The sequence below is a fragment of the Gossypium hirsutum genome, chromosome D12 (genome assembly GCF_007990345.1).
Source record: "Gossypium hirsutum isolate 1008001.06 chromosome D12, Gossypium_hirsutum_v2.1, whole genome shotgun sequence".
Lineage (NCBI taxonomy): Eukaryota > Viridiplantae > Streptophyta > Magnoliopsida > Malvales > Malvaceae > Gossypium > Gossypium hirsutum.
Genome location: NC_053448.1, coordinates 1,244,972 through 1,263,028, shown reverse-complemented (window position 1 = coordinate 1,263,028; position 18,057 = coordinate 1,244,972). Strand labels below are relative to the sequence as shown.

Sequence of the window (18,057 nt, the reverse complement as noted above, 5' to 3'; positions counted from 1 at the left end):
AAATAAAATAAAATTAAAATTGAATTAAAAATATAAATACCAAAATATAAAAATATAAAGATGCATAAAATGTTAATAATATTATAAGGAAACAACATAAAAATACGATGGTTAAATTTAAAATAAAATAAACGAAATTACCGAAAAACTCCCGAAACACGAGCTTCGTCGAACGGGTTACATGAATTGAAACTCTTTTTTTCTTTTTTTCTTCTTTTTCCCTTTTTTCCTTTTTTCTCTTTTCTTTTTTTCTTCTTTCTTTTTTTATTTTTCTTTCTCTCCTTTTTTCCTGGCCTGCTTCAGATTGGGCCGGGACTGCTGGGCCTGCTGGGATTGGGCCGCGCGGGCTGCTGATGCTGGTGGGCTGCTGTGGCCTGCTTCTTTTTTCTGGGCTGTTTTTTCTTTTCTTTTTTTTTGTGTTGTTTTTTTTAATTAAATTTTTTTTGGGCTGTTGGGTTTGGGTTTGGGTTGCTGCTGGGTCTTCTTGGGTCACGGGTCGGATCGGGTCGGTTTGACCCGATTGTTAAATTTTTTTCTTTTTTTTTCTTTCTTCTTCTTTCTTCTTCTTTCTTCTTCTTCTTCTTCTTCTTCTTCTTCTCCTCCTACACGAACCCTAGCCGCCACCACCGCTTGCGCCGCCACTACCTCCTCCGACGCTGGTACTCTTTCTTTTCTTCTCCTCTTTCTCTTTTCTTCTCTTTTCTTCTTTTTTCCTTCGAAAAAATCTCTCTTTTTGCAAGTTTTTTTGATTTTTTTCGTGGGTGTGGGGGTTTGATTTTGGGGTTTTAAACCCATTTTATAGTTGATATTTGCTTCCTTTTTGCAGGTGGTAGGTGAAGAAGGAGCAGCCACCCATGTTTGTGGCCTGAAAATCTGGGAAGTGGGTGCCCCAAATCACGTAACCTGTCTGAAGGACCAAATCACAAATGCAGCAAAACTTCTGGAGCTAAATGTAATTTTTAGAAAATTTAGGATTAAAATGAAATTTAATGAAAGTTTAGGGATCTAAGTGAAATTTAAAGAAAGTTTAAGGGTCAAAATGAAATTTAGGAAAAATTTAGGGGTCAAAATGTAATTTTTATTTTTAAATTTTTTTTTTGAAATTTTGAAAATTAAACACAAATTCTAGTCGGACAAAAATTTAGTGCTTACACGGTGGACAATGAGTTTAGATACTGTAGCGTGAGATAAAAAGAAAGCTAAACGCTCGTTCAAAGAAACCCTTAGTTTATTCGATAGAGAAGAGTACAGTGCAACATGTGATTAAGCTTGATAAGAACATCCTTAATTAATGAGTGGGAATGGTGAGAATGATGGATTGAAGTAACCAATAATTCAAACACTGAGGAAAGATAAATTATGCTTAGGTATTGTATTATATACGTATATTCCCCAACTTTCCCTTTCAAGATATGTAAAACGTAAGTATAATCCACCATGGAAATTCTGCTTCAAGATAAAAGGTAAAGATGTGGAATGGGGGATATCACGAAAATTCTGTTATGACCTATTGGGTTAATTGAAACAGGCAACCTTAAACTAGGGTTTAGATTTTAAATTGGTCTATGGATTTTAAAATATTTTAATTGAATCCTTAAATTATCAGTTTCATATCAATCTAAACCTAACCTTCCATCAGTTTAACAATTAGTTTGGGCATTAAATGCTAGCTTAAATCTGATATGAAATATATTAAAATTATTTGGATCAAATTGTAAATGTTTTTGTACCTAGCGCATCAACAATTTGGACTTGGCGAGTTAAATATAATCACGTTTACAATTTGATTAGTGTGTTTTGAATATGCTTTGCAATATATCCAAACTACCATTAAACACCCGGCTAAGTTGATGGAAAGGCCCCATTAATACGATACTGGTTATATTTTTTAGTATTTAATTAAAGCGTTTTGAAAATTTAAACAATAATTTAAGGATGTTTGGTGCAATTAACGGGTTTTTAAGGTTCTACCTTCCCTTTTTTTTTCAAGGTAATTGAAACAAAAGCTTATCTCTTTGTTATGTGAGGTACCGTACATACATAATCATCCGAATCCAAACATGGGTTTTCGAGCATTTTAAGTGCCTAATTAGCTAAAGTTTAGGGTTAAAGGATTAAACAACAAAAACAAATAGACAATTTTTCAAATTAAACCTAAATTTTCTTTCTTTAGGGAGAAATGGGAACCTACTAATATCCCCTTAGCGTTGAAAGCAAAAGACATACATACAATACAAGCATGTCTTAACCAAAACAATATATATATATAATTAAAATAGCTTCCTAAAACTACATCTTTAAGCATTTCTTAATATAATATATATTTGGTTAAAATGTGCTTTACTCCCTATACTATTCATATATTTGGATTTTAGTCCTACTTTTATTTTTATATTTCCAAAATGAGAGCTTTTATAGGGGAAAATGAGATAGAAAGAGAGAGAGGCAAGATGAACAAAATTCTTCTTTTCATAAAATAACAAAGAGGGGGAAGTGAGAGATTTTTTTCTTCAGGCCCTACAATACCCCTTTAAAAGGGCTTTTATAGTGCTTAATAACGAAACCCCAAAAACAGTAGCAAAAATATTACAGACAGACAACATAAATAAAGACAACCTAATAACTATAAAAACCCTACAAACCCCAATAAAAAGCAGAAACAGCTTTTTATTTCTCCCTAAGCATAAAGTACCCCTTTTGATATTTTTGTTTTTTAAAATTATTTTTGCATCTTACAAAATTAATCCCTTCCTATATCCTCCCTCTTCATTAACACAAAATTCTTCTCTGCATGTACCCCATTTTTTCAACGTTCACATGATTGAGCAGCCACTCTCATCGTCATCGTAAGAATCATCTTCACTGAATTTATTGATTGGATCAGACGGTGTAGCTGGTGGTCCGTATGGATTTGAATGCATGGTGGGAGCATAATATGAAGAGCTTGAGCTACGGTAAATGGTGTTGTAACTTACCCCACAAAATGGAGGTCCATAGTACATAGGTGTGTAAGGATACATTGGTTGATTTGGAGGATTTAGATCGATTGAAGCATTGGGTGGTGGTGGTGGTGGTGGTGAGGTATGGTCTGGGACTGGGACTGGGAGTGCCACTGCCATGGCTGACTGAGTCTCACTGGGTGGTGGTGGTGTATCACCGTTGGGACCAGGGTTGCTTTTCTGCCCTTTCTTTTTCTTCTTTTTACCACCAGCAGCAGTACTTTGGGTAGGGTCAGGTTCTTCGCTTTTACCTCCCTTTTGGTCCCCTTTTGGATGCTGGTTATCTTTAGCAGAACCTTTATCGCCACCAACACCGCCATTTTTGGCAGCGGCTGGTTCAGGCTTCTTCTCTGCTGAATTATTCTTTGGACCATGGTCATCATCACCAGCTTTTTCTCCGCCGTCTTTTTGCTTGTCACTTGTTTTCCCAGACTTTTTGTCTTTCTTCTCAGGCTTTAATTCCGGCCAAAGCTCAACGTATTTCCCAGACTTCGTCAGCTTCTTGATGAGTGTTTCTGCATCGACGCTGCTAGTGACTGTCACCTTGTGCTGTTGAGAATCTATTTTCGTCTCATAAACACCTGAAAAGAATAATTAAAAGTGAAACAAAAAGAGACTGAAATAAAAACAGTATCTCCATTTCTTATGAAATACGTACATACATATATCTGTATATATGTATGTACGACGTACCATCAATGGCTTGAAGAACTTTCTTGACTTTCTTCTTGCAGCCTTCACAATGGATGAGGACTTTCAAGACCCATGTCTATAAAACAGTAAAGAAAGGGGGGGGACTAATTTAGAAAATTAACATTAAATGCATCAAATATGAGCAAAAGATGAAATACCTATTAGTATATATGTAAGTATATGTCTCACCTTATATTTCAGTGCTCCAACAGGTTCTTCATCAGCAGCTTTAGTAGCCATCTCTGAGTGAGAGAGTGGAGGGAAGAGGGGGGGGGGAGGAAAGTGTTGAGAGAAGGGGACCAAAAACCTCTTTATAGAATAAAATGAGAAATGATTATATTTATAGGAGAAAAATGGAACTGAAAATGTGATGTACAGTGCAATATTATTCGGCGTGAACTCTTACTCCCGGCCTTAGCTTAATCACGTGACTTTCAATTTTTTATGTTTTTTTTTCAAATAAAAGTTTTTCTTTTTACATTTATCATTTGAGTCCCTGAATTTAAGAGGGGTAAATTAATGTCAACTCAAACATCACAAACAAACGCCCTACAACTCAAGCTCACAAACTGAGTCTTTGGGTCAATGTCTAGTACCGCTAAACCAAATGTTGGCATTCAATAAAACTTCATTACTAAAAGCACAACGAGCGCAACAAATTGGGTATTTGAAAATAATAGTAACACAGGCCATAAATCATCTTAAATCTTATAGGCTAAACAAAACAACCCTAAAGCAAATAAAAGATCAATATCCTCCAATCGAGACTCACACAAATAACACCAAACCTAATAGAGGAGGCTTCAACCATTAGATCAGAGAGATTTCGGGTTAATGCATCGGTACTGACAAAAGATTGAGTAATAAAAAGATGAGAAATGGACAATGAAACAACACCCCATAAGTGGTGACACCAAGGTAAAAAAATCGTGGAGGACACCAAACTCACTCCATCCTTAGAACTACTTCCAATAGCTGAAGCACTAGGGAAAAGGCAAGGGATAAGGAGCATACATTATCTTCAGATGGTAGTTATATGTTCAATTTGACCTCTAGGCTATGTGGCATGCATGTATATAAGGGCTTTAGTACACAAATTATCATTTTGAAATGAAAGTCTTATGTTAGTTGTGGTAATGGTTGATTTTGATCATACCATTTGGTATATAACTTAATGGTACATATTTTGGTTAAGTTTGATGCTATATAAATAGTGATTTTGCTTTTGAATGTTTTGGTATGTTTAAGCTATCAATTAGACTATATGTATTAGTTAAATTGGATTAAGGATGTAGGAACGGTAAGCTAAATGTTAAACATGCTTTATAGCTTAGTCAAACTCATTGAATGGTTTAGTTTCCAATAGGTAAAATGAACTTGTTTTGAGATTGTAATGAAAGCATTTTTGGCGTGGATAGGTGAAATGGATTTAAATATGTTTAAACGCTAAATTGTTGGATTGTATGTTAAAGATTGGTTGGATTAAATGATTAGATACTTGAATTGGTAGTCATTGACTTGGTCTAATAGCTTAATTCTTGTGTAAGGTTGAATGAAACACTTAGGAAATGGTTTGATACAATTGAATTGGGTACCAAATGTGTATTTTTGCCAAAAATAGGGCAACATCGTGACGACGGGCTTTTGACGTCGCAATGTTGCCTGACAGAGAGTGACGTCGTAGCGTTCACATCATATATTCGTGACGTGACTCATGAGATGACCACACTGCAACGAGGAGATAACGAAGTCACGACATCGATTCAAGAATTTTAAAACTTCACAATTTGGTCCTAGTTCAAGCTCGGGTTAGCATAAGAGCTTTCGTAAGTTAAGTTCGTGTAAGACCCAGAATTGTTTTATATCATATCATATGCATGTTTTTCTCATATTTAATGTATAAGAACATAAATTGAGTATATTTTCGTTCATTGCTACTTTGGCAACGAGTGTAGTATTCTATAGCTCAGACCCAACGATTGGGTCGAGCAAAGGGTGTTACAATGAGCATTTGTAGAAGCAATTAAATGTTGAACTTCCTATTGCAATATGTATGTTTGAATGTTTTGTTGTGGTACCAATAAGTATACATTGGATGGGCACTTAGGTTTTGTTATTGGCATGTTTTTTATATGTTTGAATGTGTTTTAACCATGTGAAAGTGATTGGAAAAATTTTGGTTTGGTGTCCAAGAAATGGATGTTAAATTGGTTTGCATTAGGGGTCATTTTGGGTGCACACAGGCTATCACAAGGCCATGTGCCGCACACGGTCTTTTTACACGGCTGTGTGAAATCATTTTGAAAGTTACATGATTGGCCACACGGCCTGGGCTATATCGCATGGTCTGGCCACACACCATTTGCGTCAACATTGAAATTTCAAAATTCGAAAAGGATAGGGACTTAAAATGATTCAATTGGAGAATATGGACTAAATCTACAATTGTGTGCATAGTACATGACTAGTAATTGAATTTAACTAAACATGTTTAACTACTACTATTTAGGTTTGGACTCAAATTTTCAAAATTCAAAAAATACAGGGACTAAAGTGGACCAATACAAAAAGCACAAAGACTAAAAATGATCAAATTAAAGTAAAAGACTAAATCCACAACTTTTATAAAGTATAAGGACTAATACTAAAATTAAACCAAAATACTTTAAGCCACAAAATTTAATATTTGATCTACGAGCATGTTAATAAAATAAATAATAACACTATCATCTAAAATTTTTAAAATAATCTTTTAATTAAAAGTGTATTCAGTTCGGTTCAGTTCAGTTCTATTTTTGGATAAAAATTGAATCGAGCTGTTCTATTTAATTTTTAACTTTTGATATCGCAACCATATTGAATAAAAATCGAATATTCAAAACCAATAATTACGGTTCGATTTGATTCGGTGGTATTTAGCAAATTTGGGCCTTGTAAAAAAATCAATATCACCTTATTTTGGACCAAAAAAATCAATTATTATAATTATTGATTTTTTCACAACATAATACATGCTCTATATTCATTTATACATGTACAAAGTGAATTAAATAATTAAATTAATATCATAATGATCCATAACACTATTTAAAAAATATTTTAAGTTAAATTATTCGAAGTTGTTAAAAAAATTAATATTAAATCATTCGTATACCTATTTGGTTGTGTCATTTCTTTCAACTAGTTTAATTAATTATTAGTTTCGATTAATTATAACTGGGTCATTGCATAATCGATTAAATTTTTAACAATCAAATATATATAATTGACAACTTGTGAATAATTATTTCTTTTATAAATAAAATATTATAAAATTTCATAAACTATTTTTTTAAATTTAGAATTATGCATATGCTTATAATTATAATTATTAAACTTAAAAAAAATTCACTTACTATAATATAAAACTACACTTTCATAACCTTTTTTATGAAATATTTTCCTAACTTTAATTTTTTCTATGATCGTATCTAATTTTTAATAATAATAATAATAATAATAATAACTATTCTATTAGGACAATTCCTTTAAACGTAGATTTTTTTTATTCAATTTGATTTAAATAAAACGGATTTCATATGAAAAATTAAACCCGAACTGAATTGTGCGTTTTGAGTGATAACATCAACCCATTACCGAACCAAATACATTGGTCGAATTGATTTTTTGGTTTTCTCAATTTTTTTGCTCAACCTTTAACAAGACAAAACACATAATTTAAAGATGTAATATTCTACGACCGATGCTATTAGATTAAGTATTTAAGCACTATTTTTTAACCTTAAAGGTGTTTAGACAGTATAGAGTAATTGAATAAAAGTGCAATTACAAGGGTGATAATTACACTCTCTTGTAATTACAAAAAATTGTAATTCTCTAAACGTGTTTGACTGATGGAGTGTAATTACATTTTAATTTCTTATATCATGTTTAGTAGTACAAATTGTAATTATATAGTCATTTTTAAAAAAAAATTATTAATTACTATTAAAAAATTATTACCACGATAAAAAAAACTAAAAAAGTAACAAAAATTAAAATCAAATCATTATATGTATCATGTTAATCTTGAAAAATAGTTGATAATACGATTACTAATAAAATTAACAAGAAAAATAAACATTATATACAATTTTATCTTACTTTTCTAGTGTTTCATATTTATTGGGTTATTCCCTCACTCATTTTATTAAATATTGGTCCTTGATCGAGTTCATCATCATTTGAATTGATATCATTAAAGTTATCAAGACCTCTTTCTTCTATGTACTTTCGAAATATGAATTATCTCAAATCCACCTATGAATAAAATTATGAAATATGCAACATACTAGTACGATCTAATCTTATTTTTTTTTATTCTATACTAATGAGATGTTAATATAAGAAATAATTCTTTTAGAACAACAAATGTCCTCTCAGCTACACTTTGAAACTTTGAATGTCTCAAATTAAAGAGTTTGCTAATCGCTTTTAATGCTTGTGTCTAACTCCATTTTCTCAAATAATATCATAATTTATGATATGATGCAAGAAAATCTTTTGTTTTTGTATAATCAACTTCCACCCTATATTATTTAAGTTCATGGTGTAAATAGTAGCGTTAATTATAAGAATTTATACAAACTTAGGATCTGTTTGATTGAAGGAATTGATTTTCCGGAAAATCATTTCCAACTTTTTCAGCGTTTGATTGGCGGAAAACATTTTCCATTTGGAAAATGAACTCCAAAACAAGAGAAAATGAGTTACATTTTAGGGAAAATGTCTTACCCTTTCAATTTCCGTAAAACATTTTCCGTGCTCTCATCTCTATCGCCTCCTTCATTCCTTCCTTCATTTCCGGTAAAAAATTGCTTATGTTTATCGATTTTTCAGTAACTTGTTTTTTTAATTATTCAATACTTGTTTTTTTAACACAATTACAAATAATTTATTTGATATTAATTTTTTTCAATTTATAACGATTAATATTGTAGCTTAATAATTGAGTATTGTTATAAATAAATCATTGCAATATATGTAAAAATAATTTAAAATATAAAACTTTATTAATATATATCAATATATGTAAAAACAATTTTTTTGAAAAATATTTTCAGGAAATCTGCCAAACAGCCGAAAATATTTTACACAGATTCAATCAAACACTAGAAAATATTTTCCAGTAAATCATTTTACAGAAAAGTAAAACATTTTCCCGAAACCATTTTACGAAAAATATTTTACTGGCAATCAAACAGACCCTTAATTTGGAGAAAAACTACACTGAAGAAAAAACTAATATAAAGTTCATAAAATATAACTTTTATAAAACAATTATAAATTATCCAATAACTTTCATAACACTTCTTATAAATAATATAATTTTTTGTCATAATTTTAGATTTTTTTACAAATAAATTATGATAATTTTTTTTTTGCAAATAAGCATGTTATTTTTATAACATATAATATGAACACATAAATAAGTTAATTTTTAGACCATGTAAATTATTTTTTATAATAAACTTTTTGACCATAAATTTAAAATATTTTAAGATTTAAATAATATAAAAAATTTTTGTTATAACTTTATAAAATACAAAAATTTTCTAAGATTTATAATATAATAAAATTTTGACCATAATCATCCCAAACACGAATCCATGCTTATAATATAAAAAATTATAATTTAAACTTGTAAAAAATATTTACATAATTACTCAAATTCTTGCCCTATTCAAAAAATTGAAAAATATAATTAAAATACTCCGATTAAACCGAATTTAGTAAAATCCATCGAGTAATGTAGTTATCCAAATATGCCACACATATATAATTACAAACAAACCTACCTGAAATCATAAAAATCAAGAGTGGCTAATAATTAATAATAACCATTGTTGTGCCTTTGCTCTTCTTGAAGCTGCTTAAAAAGGTATAGTGAAGACCTCGCATATAGTTACAGTTTTGTCATAAGCGGCCGGTTAGCGGGGAACATTAATTATTTCTCCAGTCACACATACTTCAGTTATTTGCAATATGCCACTAATTACAAGGACCATAAAACAGTTTAATTATCTCTTAGTCCCTCTACCCTTCACACATTTGAAATTTAATCCCTCTACTCTTTTGATTTAAATTTTGAAGTCCAACAGACAATACCAATAAAAGACTTACGTTGAATTAAATTATATGAATAAGAAAATAAATTCATTTTAGAAAAGCAAGTAGTGAAAACCGATTTTTCTTATTTTTTATTTTTCTAGTCATATATTTTACCATTCATAGCCCAATCATGACAGCAACTTTATTTATTTACATGGTTTCCACAAGGCTTCAAATTGGTCATATGATCAAATTTATTTTTTTACAAATGCCACCTAATATGATGGTCTCTAATGGTGTTATTAATTGAACCTTAATTTTTAAATAATAAAAAAAGTAGGTACAAAGAGTAAATTGAATAAAAGCAGAATTAGACCTCATAAAATCAGACATCAAAAGAAGCAAGTGTTCCTTCCCGTCCCTTGCTTTACCCCCATTTCTACTCTGAGAATATCTTATCAGTTTTGGTTCTCATTTATGTCAAACATCTCAATGAAAAATAGTTATAAACCAACAAATGATAGCATAAGAAAAACCTAGACGTACCTGTATGAAGATAAATCTCTCGATTTGTCCAGTTCATGCTTTCAACAGCCAGACATGAAAGTGAACAACGACCGCAAGTGCCCTTAACGGAAGTAGAAATTAACAAAGTTCAACTACAAAATAAATTATATAGCCATTGTAACCTTGCTAGCTTTGAACAACCTAATTCAGTGGTACGAGCACCTTTGAAAAAGAATTGGAAGCTTTTAAGTTAACTGGTATGTATAGATATTTACCCCAGAAAAGAGGATAAGAAACTTTAATGGACTTTGTAAAACACCACCCAATACACTTAGTCTAAGCCAATGGCTCTACCATGCTAGACTTGTGACAACACTTGGCACTCACAATTCATAGGTCTTGCTTTTATGCCCTTTGTACAGAAATAGTGCAAAAGGAACAGGTTTATTATCATTAAAAGTCTTATCACCCAAATCTTAAAAGAAGAATTCAATAAAATCTGATGGCGGCAACAACCTTAATGCAGTATACAACCACACTTAAGGGGACTTATCTCAGCGAGTAGACCACTCATTATGGTATTTGCCTTCAACTAGATCAAAAGAAGCTGTAGATTAGGTAAGGCAGTAAAGTATGAAGCATATTATACCGGGGAATACTAAATGAAGGACTACCACAGATGATGAATGCTAGGTAGGGAACAATCAAATCATAAAACAAGGCAATTCAAAAATGTAGTAGTTAAATTCAAGTATATTATTCAAGTAATAACAGAAGAATCTGATTTAATTATGAACCCACGGAAGGATGAGGTGGGGATGGAAGGAACTTACAGAATCAATCAAAGAAAGTAATCAGCAGCCAGGAGTTTTATGGAACCAAGCGAGCTGAAATACTTTTCCACTACAATCAATGAAATCTCTTCAGCCTGGTGTGAACCCAGTAAGCCTGCAGTAGCAACAAAAAGGTACCTACTTCTATGGTCCTAAAGTTAAAAGTAAAAACAGAAACCAATTCCATAATTTCATTCTATGGCATGAAAATAATCAGAAGCAAGTTCAATTTTACATCAGGCATCTTTAGTCTCGGTAACAATATAGTCAGATTCACATCTAGATTATTAAATGATTATTCAATTTATACCAAGTAATGTAAAGAGTTTGAAGGTAAATCTAAGTTTCATGGTATAAAAAACTACGTATATCACAGTTAGCAATCGAAAGAAAACCAACAACATTCTACAACCTTTAAGTAAAAGGTACAATAGTGAATTCTTAAATATAAAATTGGCAGGAGTAAGCATAATTCATCTTATTTGCTGTTATTTATACCTACAACAACATCACCTCCTCATCAAGAAAAGACTAGATTTATTACCAGTTTGAAACCACAAGTTGGTGCCTCGGTGGTGATTGCAGTACCTATAAATTACCAAAAAAAATTCTTGCCTGCAAGAACACCAATTATCACACCAAGTAAAGCTGTCAAGGCTCCATCCCTTGAAAGCCAGAATTCAGTCCATGTCAAGGGCCTTTTGACCTGCGACAGTACCTCACTGAACCTTTCCTGCAAGTCTTGACGTGATCCAGTGTTATCTATCACAATATCTGCTTGGCTCTTCTTCAAATCTAGAGACATCTGAGCATTAATCCTGTTCCTGGCATCCTCCTCTGTCGAATTATCTCTTTCCATAAGTCGTCGAAGTTGTGTTTCAGGATCAACCCATACAACAACAATGGGTCTTGTCCACTTATCCATCTTGGCCTCAAACAACAACGGAATGTCAAGAATGATCACCTTATGACCTTTTAACCAAAGCTTCAAAATTTCTAAAAATATGCCAGAAGATATATAGGGAGCCAATAACCTACGAGAAGAAAATTAACCAAACTAAGGAATCAATACAATCCGCAGTTTCAAGACAAGGTAAATGACAGATGATAGTAATCAAGCCTCCATCCAGATTACCTCCAGGGACAAAAGGGCACTTAGATTTTCCACCATTTAGCCTTGGCAAAAATTAAACGTCAAAGTACTAGAATTTAACCTCCATGACTTGAGAACCACAAGGCAACATACATAACTTCCAATAGCCTTTAAATCGTTAAAAAGCAACCTCCTAGGAGATCATGATATCAATTTGCTATAACATTGAGAAAATCATGCATACAAAACGAACTAAAGAAAGACCAAATTTTACACTAAAAATGCTAATAAAATTTGCAATTTGGAGATAAAATTCTGACCTCCAGGACTACTATAGACTACCGGATAAGTATAATAGTAGAGAAACAAAGCTTTAAAGCTATTCCAAACATGAATATGAGTTTAAAATATTTAAAAAGGAAGAGGATGAAATGAATGAAAAATCAACCGATTAAGGAGTTGACGTTTGGAGGCATCAGAGAAGACAATTCGTCCCAATTTCAAACGATCAACTTGGCCATCATCTTGTAAAATGTCCGGTCCGAATGCCGCCACCACTTTTTTGTACCCGCCGGAGTTCTTCTTCAAGGCATCCTGCAAAATAAAAAATAAAAAGCACCAGTTCGTAATTTCATCAAACAGGTGATAGGCCCCAAGAAAAAGGGGAGAGTACCCGAGCAACGATGTCAGCATCGACGACGGGAATATGGCTGTGCTTGAACATGGAAGAGACGGTACTCTTCCCTGAAGCAATCCCGCCGGTCAGCCCTACCAACCTCATTTTCGCTCCCTGTTTCAGATCTTTCCCTTTGACCAATCCCCTGTTTCCTTCGCCGCCTACTTTATTAAAAAAAAAATTTATCAATCTCCCACTCAAACTTAATTAACAAAAATAGAAGAAAAAAATGAATTCCTTTTTTTTTAAAGGTAATTTCATATTTGAAAATATTTAATTCCAATTACAAATTAAATTGGATTTCTGATTCAAAAATACAAACGTGTAACATATGAAATATAGAAATACCGAAGATAGAGAGACAAAACTGTTGTGTCACCGACACCTTCTGGATCCCAAAAGAACCCACCAGCATTTGCCTTTATTTCTGCCCAAAATGGCTCAACTTACCACCTCGTTTCCACAAACCTGAAAGTGGAGCACACCACACTGCCCTAAATTTGCTACTATTTTTTATGCTATCTGTTATGTCTTACTCCTGAGTCCTGACCTAATTCCCCTGATAATTTCTTTACTTCTTTAATTTGAAAAATAGAATCCCAGATTTTAGTTAAATCTTGAATAAGGGAAATTTAAATATTTAAAATTTGGGTAAATTACATCCAATATCACTTAACTATTAATAAATTTACATTTTGATCATTCGACTTTAAAAGGATAAAAAATATCACTAAATTAACCAAAAGTTTTCTTATTTAAATCAGTAAACTATTCAAAAAAATTTATTTAGATCACTAAGCTATTAAATTTTTTTTTAAAGTTCAACTAGCAAGAGCTCTAAACAATGACTCGACGATTGATACAGTAAATTAATATCCATTAATCAGTAAAAAACATACTTCAAATTCAAATTGATCTATCAGTCAATGTCGAAGATAAAAGAAAAAATATTTAGATTTTAATTCGCAAATTCGTGACATTTAAAATTATTTTAAACAGAAAAAAAAACTTACAAAAGAGAAAGGGATGAAAAACTTTCGATCAGTAAATAATTTTAACAACCCAATAAATTTTAATTATTGTTTTCGAAGATAAATGACCAAAATATAAATTCTATAAATTATGTTACTCTTAAAAGGTATTTAAATTTAATAAAATTCTTACATATTTTCATTTTCTGACAGCTTTTATATTTTAGATTCTTTTTGTTTAAATAAATATTGTATTCTAATTATACTCATACCATAAAATAAAATGAAAATAATTAAGAAATCATATTCAACAGCAGGTGTAAATTATTGTAGTATATTAGTCGTAGATGAGCGATGAACCAACCACAAGCACAAAGTCAATCGACACATAAAAGGACAAAAAACATAAGAAGAGGGCCCCAAGAATGCAGACCACACTCAAAAAAAGTCTATGCGAATTAGACTTTAAACACCGAAATAAACATGCGAAGGACTTATTCAACATTGGACTACTGATATCAGCTCGGGTGGGCGCCAAATCGCCGAAACCTTTCACTGTTTTTGCATAGCGAGGACCTTAGACCAAGCAGGCCTAGCAGTGATCTCCTTCACCCAAGCACAAACATGCGGACGAGAATCAATCAGCTTCTTGGCAGGTGTAGCCAACAAGCATTGAATGTTGGGAATGTGATGCAGGTCGGCCAAGGTGAAGCAGTCACTTGCCAAGTATTTTGACTGTGTCAATCGAGCCTCGTACACGTCAAGAACTTTGGCAAGCTTACCTTCATTTTCCTCCACAGCCGCGGAGTCGGTAACCATGCCGAAAAATGGCTTGTAAAACGCCTCCCAGGCTATTTTTGAAGATGGAGAATCGAACTGGTGGGCTTCCACTTCCTTCCATAATTCTAAGACAGCCATATCCTTGTTAGAGCCAGGGATTAAGAGTTGGGTCCCTTTGTCGCTGTATTCATGAGCAATGTAATGGGTGATTGCTCTTGACTCTGCATTGTACAAAAGTTAAGGTTAGCTAATCATGAAAAGAAATGATAAGCAACTCAATATCCGTTTAGCATAGGCATGAAAAATGAACTAAAAAATCAATTTAATCTCTTTTTGCCATTTTATGAAAGGAAAACTTCGACCCTCTCAAAATTTAATAATTTAATTTAAACTATTTTAATACAAAAAATTTTAATTTCATCCTAGCCCCTGACTGGCTTCGCCCCTAATCTCATACTAATGAATTAAAAATTTTTACCTTCTCCTTCAATTTTTTTGAGTTCATTCTGGCCCCCAACAAAATACCTATTCTCAAGTGAGTAGCTAATCCACTATTTGTCCCACAATAGATCTAACAGTTGTTTTTACACTATCCACTATTTTTATACTATAAGATACACTCATAGCCCATCCAAATCCACCCTAAAATTAATTTATTACTAACTACCTCGTTGAAAAATTCATACTCAAACCAAGCCATATATAGCAGTAAATCCGCAACACCGTTGCTATTTTAATAATCATCACACTTAAACGCCTATTTTTCTCCGATTCAAGAGTTTAAGGTTATGAGTAAGTAACATCGTATTAAATAAAACAGTAGGACTGCTAAGAAAACTAAGGGTTTGGGTCAAAAAAATGCACCGAAGAGCTTTAAGTCCCCGTCTTCAAAAGCTGGAACTTGACCGAATGGCTGTATCAACCGGACGAGAATTATTAGATTCATGGAAAACACGGATTACTAGATAAAAAAGATTAAAAAAAAACAGATCTGTGATTATCGAAAAACTTACATTGAGGGAAAGGTAGTTTTCGGATTTATGTTCACCGGCAGCCATGTTTATGGGAACAAACTGAAAATCAGTACCTTTCTCGTGAAGGCATGCAAGAACCCTCTGTGTAGCAGTGGACATAGGGCTTCCGTGGACTTTGATGGCTGCCATAGTTGTTCGATGAGGACGACTGTAACTTTGCTAAAAATGAGACACTTTTTTTGTTTGTGGGTTTTTGGGCGAATGGAACGCTTTATGCACTTAATTTATAAAGCGTGGTGGGAGGAGACACCTTTCCGTCCTTCTTGAAGTCTCCATTTTAATTAATTTTTGGGTAAACTAAATAGTTGGTCATCCAACTTTCATAATTTTTTTATTTCGGGCACTGAAAACTAAAAATTTTCATCTTAAGCACTACTCTTACAAATCATTTTCATCTTAGGCACTACCGTCAAAAATAATTTTCATTTTGGTCACTCCTGGTCAATTCAATGTTATTATATGTTCATTTTAGTCATCTAACTTTAATAAATTTCCATTTTAGTAACTCGTTTCTCTTTTTTGAATTGTATTTTTACAAGAATTTGAGTTATTCAACTACATAGATGAGACCAAGTTTTTCCTTGATACTAAAAAACTAAGTTTATTTTTAAAAGTGGGAAAAAAAGGAAATTAAAAAGATAAAAATAGTTTTTTCTTATAACCCCCCCCCCCAAGTTTTCCTCATAAAAACTCAAGTTTTCCTCCTTTATCAATAAAAATAAAATGTATTCTAAAAAGGAAAATTTAAATTAAACTAAAAAAGATAAAATCATTTTTTTCTATAAAAATTATGTAATTCTCTATAGAATTCCAATTTTTCCCTTTCAATGGAAAAACTTAAATTAACTCTAAAAATAAAAGATTAAATGATTTTTTTATGTAAAAACCCAAGGCTTTCTCCATAAAAATCAAGTTTTTTTTTATTTTTTATAAAAACTAAAATTAATCTTAAAAAATAAAATAAGTAAGCAAAACGAAAATTTACTGAAACTAAAGGGTTAAAATAAATATATAATAATATTGATTTAACGATGAGTGACCAAAATAAAAATAATTTTTAAAATAGCACTTAAAATAAAAAAATTTGTTGGTTACCCAAAATAAACATTTATGAAAGTTGGATCAACAATTATATATTTTACTTTTAATTTTTTTTTTAAATCAATAACTTTTTGGAGTTATCAGGACATTTTTACTTCAATATCCTACTTAAATAAAATCAGTGTAAAATGGGTGGAATCAACAACTTGTAATTTATATTTTAGCGTATATAAAAAATTTGTGATGAAATATTAAAACATAATTGTCGATTGAGTATTAGCTCGATTAGTATGGGTATTGGTAACAATATAGAAGGACACAGGTTCGAGTGTGCTGAAGTACATTATCTTTTTATTTATGAGTTGGGAGAGGAACTTATAATGAAATTGTTAAAAAAAAACTTAATTAATCTAATTTATGTTGTTTTTCATAATTTATATTGAAAGTTATAAGAAAATTAAAATATATTATTCTTACAACACTTCTTTTATTAGAAAAATATATATGGAAGTTTGGGTAGTTCAATAGATTTTTTTTTAGATTAACTTTTTAGGAGATTTTAATAATTTATGTGATGGAGTAGTGGCGGAGTTAAGGGATTGGTAGGGCTCTCAACCTTTTAAAATAATTTTTTTTCATTTAGGCTCTTTATAGTTTATCAAATTTTAAAATAGTAATGGTAAAATTATATTTTGGTCCCCTAAAAAATAATAAAAATTTAATTGAATACTTTAAAATTTATAAAGATATAGACTATTATATACCAATAAATATTACATATTATATTTTTAAAAAGATAATTTGTATATTAGAGATTAGCAACACTGATCTAAAAAAGTCAAACAAAACCATATTTAAAAATTGGAGTAGTTGTGGTGTAATGATTTAGTTTTTCAAAGTCCAAACCCCCAAGAATAATGGTATGAGTTGTGTGAAATAGACTTTGCTTTTAGGTCAGCTAAATTACCAAACCATTTCTTTTAGTCTTATATAATAAAATAACTCAATTTTCTTATTTCACTTAAATTACATAAATTTCAATTTAGAATAGATAAAAATATATAAAAAAATATTATTTAACAATCTCATTATAGGTTCTGATTATACTTGTTCTTTTTTATACAATGTTTAGAACTACCCATAGCTCTTCCTAACCCATAAATAGAAGGATAATATGTTTCAACACACTCGAACTCACATCCTCCTGCATTGTCAACAATGCCCGTACCAATCTAGTTAAGACTTAATCGGCAAGTTATGTATCAAGTTTATTTATTAAAATATTAGTCATGTATATACAAATAAAATCCTATCAAAGTAATAATCTTGCATCAGGTAAA

At 31.4% G+C, this 18,057-nt stretch overlaps 3 protein-coding genes across 9 annotated transcripts; all 3 read right to left on the bottom strand.

The window, feature by feature from the left end:
- Positions 1–2,451: 2,451 nt before the first annotated feature.
- Positions 2,452–4,012, bottom strand: LOC107944836 (heavy metal-associated isoprenylated plant protein 35). The gene is made up of 3 exons (XM_016878669.2): positions 3,882–4,012; positions 3,693–3,768; positions 2,452–3,580 (listed from the first exon to the last, which is right to left on the bottom strand). Exons 1-3 carry the CDS (start codon positions 3,930–3,932, stop codon positions 2,814–2,816), a joined length of 894 nt encoding a protein of 297 aa, XP_016734158.2. The 5' UTR covers positions 3,933–4,012; the 3' UTR covers positions 2,452–2,813.
- Positions 4,013–9,432: 5,420 nt separating this feature from the next.
- LOC121224609 (dephospho-CoA kinase) lies at positions 9,433–13,615 on the bottom strand. 7 transcript variants are annotated; one of them, XR_005922191.1, is made up of 6 exons: positions 13,240–13,615; positions 12,889–13,055; positions 12,664–12,809; positions 11,123–12,156; positions 10,329–10,410; positions 9,433–10,226 (listed from the first exon to the last, which is right to left on the bottom strand). XR_005922191.1 is itself a non-coding variant. In XM_041108125.1 (4 exons), the coding sequence occupies exons 1-4, from the start codon at positions 13,304–13,306 to the stop codon at positions 11,718–11,720; spliced, it is 819 nt and encodes a 272-aa protein (XP_040964059.1). In that variant the 5' UTR covers positions 13,307–13,615; the 3' UTR covers positions 9,433–11,717. The 7 variants fall into 7 exon arrangements, 2 of the variants coding, with proteins under 2 accessions (XP_040964059.1, XP_040964060.1); XR_005922190.1 differs by having other exon boundaries at positions 10,329–12,156; XR_005922189.1 differs by having other exon boundaries at positions 9,433–10,881.
- Positions 13,616–14,180: 565 nt separating this feature from the next.
- LOC121224610 (glutathione S-transferase F6) lies at positions 14,181–15,951 on the bottom strand. The gene is made up of 3 exons (XM_041108127.1): positions 15,656–15,951; positions 15,507–15,555; positions 14,181–14,863 (listed from the first exon to the last, which is right to left on the bottom strand). The coding sequence occupies exons 1-3, from the start codon at positions 15,803–15,805 to the stop codon at positions 14,415–14,417; spliced, it is 648 nt and encodes a 215-aa protein (XP_040964061.1). The 5' UTR covers positions 15,806–15,951; the 3' UTR covers positions 14,181–14,414.
- Between the last annotated feature and the right edge of the window lie 2,106 nt (positions 15,952–18,057).

Bases quoted from the DNA above. Each gene is read 5' to 3' on its own strand.
- LOC107944836 (XM_016878669.2), bottom strand. From the start codon at position 3,932: ATGGCTACTAAAGCTGCTGATGAAGAACCTGTTGGAGCACTGAAATAT. The intron at 3,769-3,881 runs GTGAGACATATA...ACTGTTTTATAG, and splicing joins TTGGAGCACTGAAATATAAG to ACATGGGTCTTGAAAGTCCT. The intron at 3,581-3,692 runs GTACGTCGTACA...TATTCTTTTCAG, and splicing joins AGTTCTTCAAGCCATTGATG to GTGTTTATGAGACGAAAATA.
- LOC121224609 (XM_041108125.1), bottom strand. From the start codon at position 13,306: ATGCTGGTGGGTTCTTTTGGGATCCAGAAGGTGTCGGTGACACAACAG. The intron at 13,056-13,239 runs GTATTTCTATAT...TTTTTAATAAAG, and splicing joins GTTTTGTCTCTCTATCTTCG to TAGGCGGCGAAGGAAACAGG. The intron at 12,157-12,663 runs GTTGATTTTTCA...TTCTTCTCGTAG, and splicing joins AAACGTCAACTCCTTAATCG to GTTATTGGCTCCCTATATAT.
- LOC121224610 (XM_041108127.1), bottom strand. From the start codon at position 15,805: ATGGCAGCCATCAAAGTCCACGGAAGCCCTATGTCCACTGCTACACAG. The intron at 15,556-15,655 runs GTAAGTTTTTCG...CGGTTGATACAG, and splicing joins AAAACTACCTTTCCCTCAAT to CCATTCGGTCAAGTTCCAGC. The intron at 14,864-15,506 runs GTGCATTTTTTT...TGTACAATGCAG, and splicing joins CGGGGACTTAAAGCTCTTCG to AGTCAAGAGCAATCACCCAT.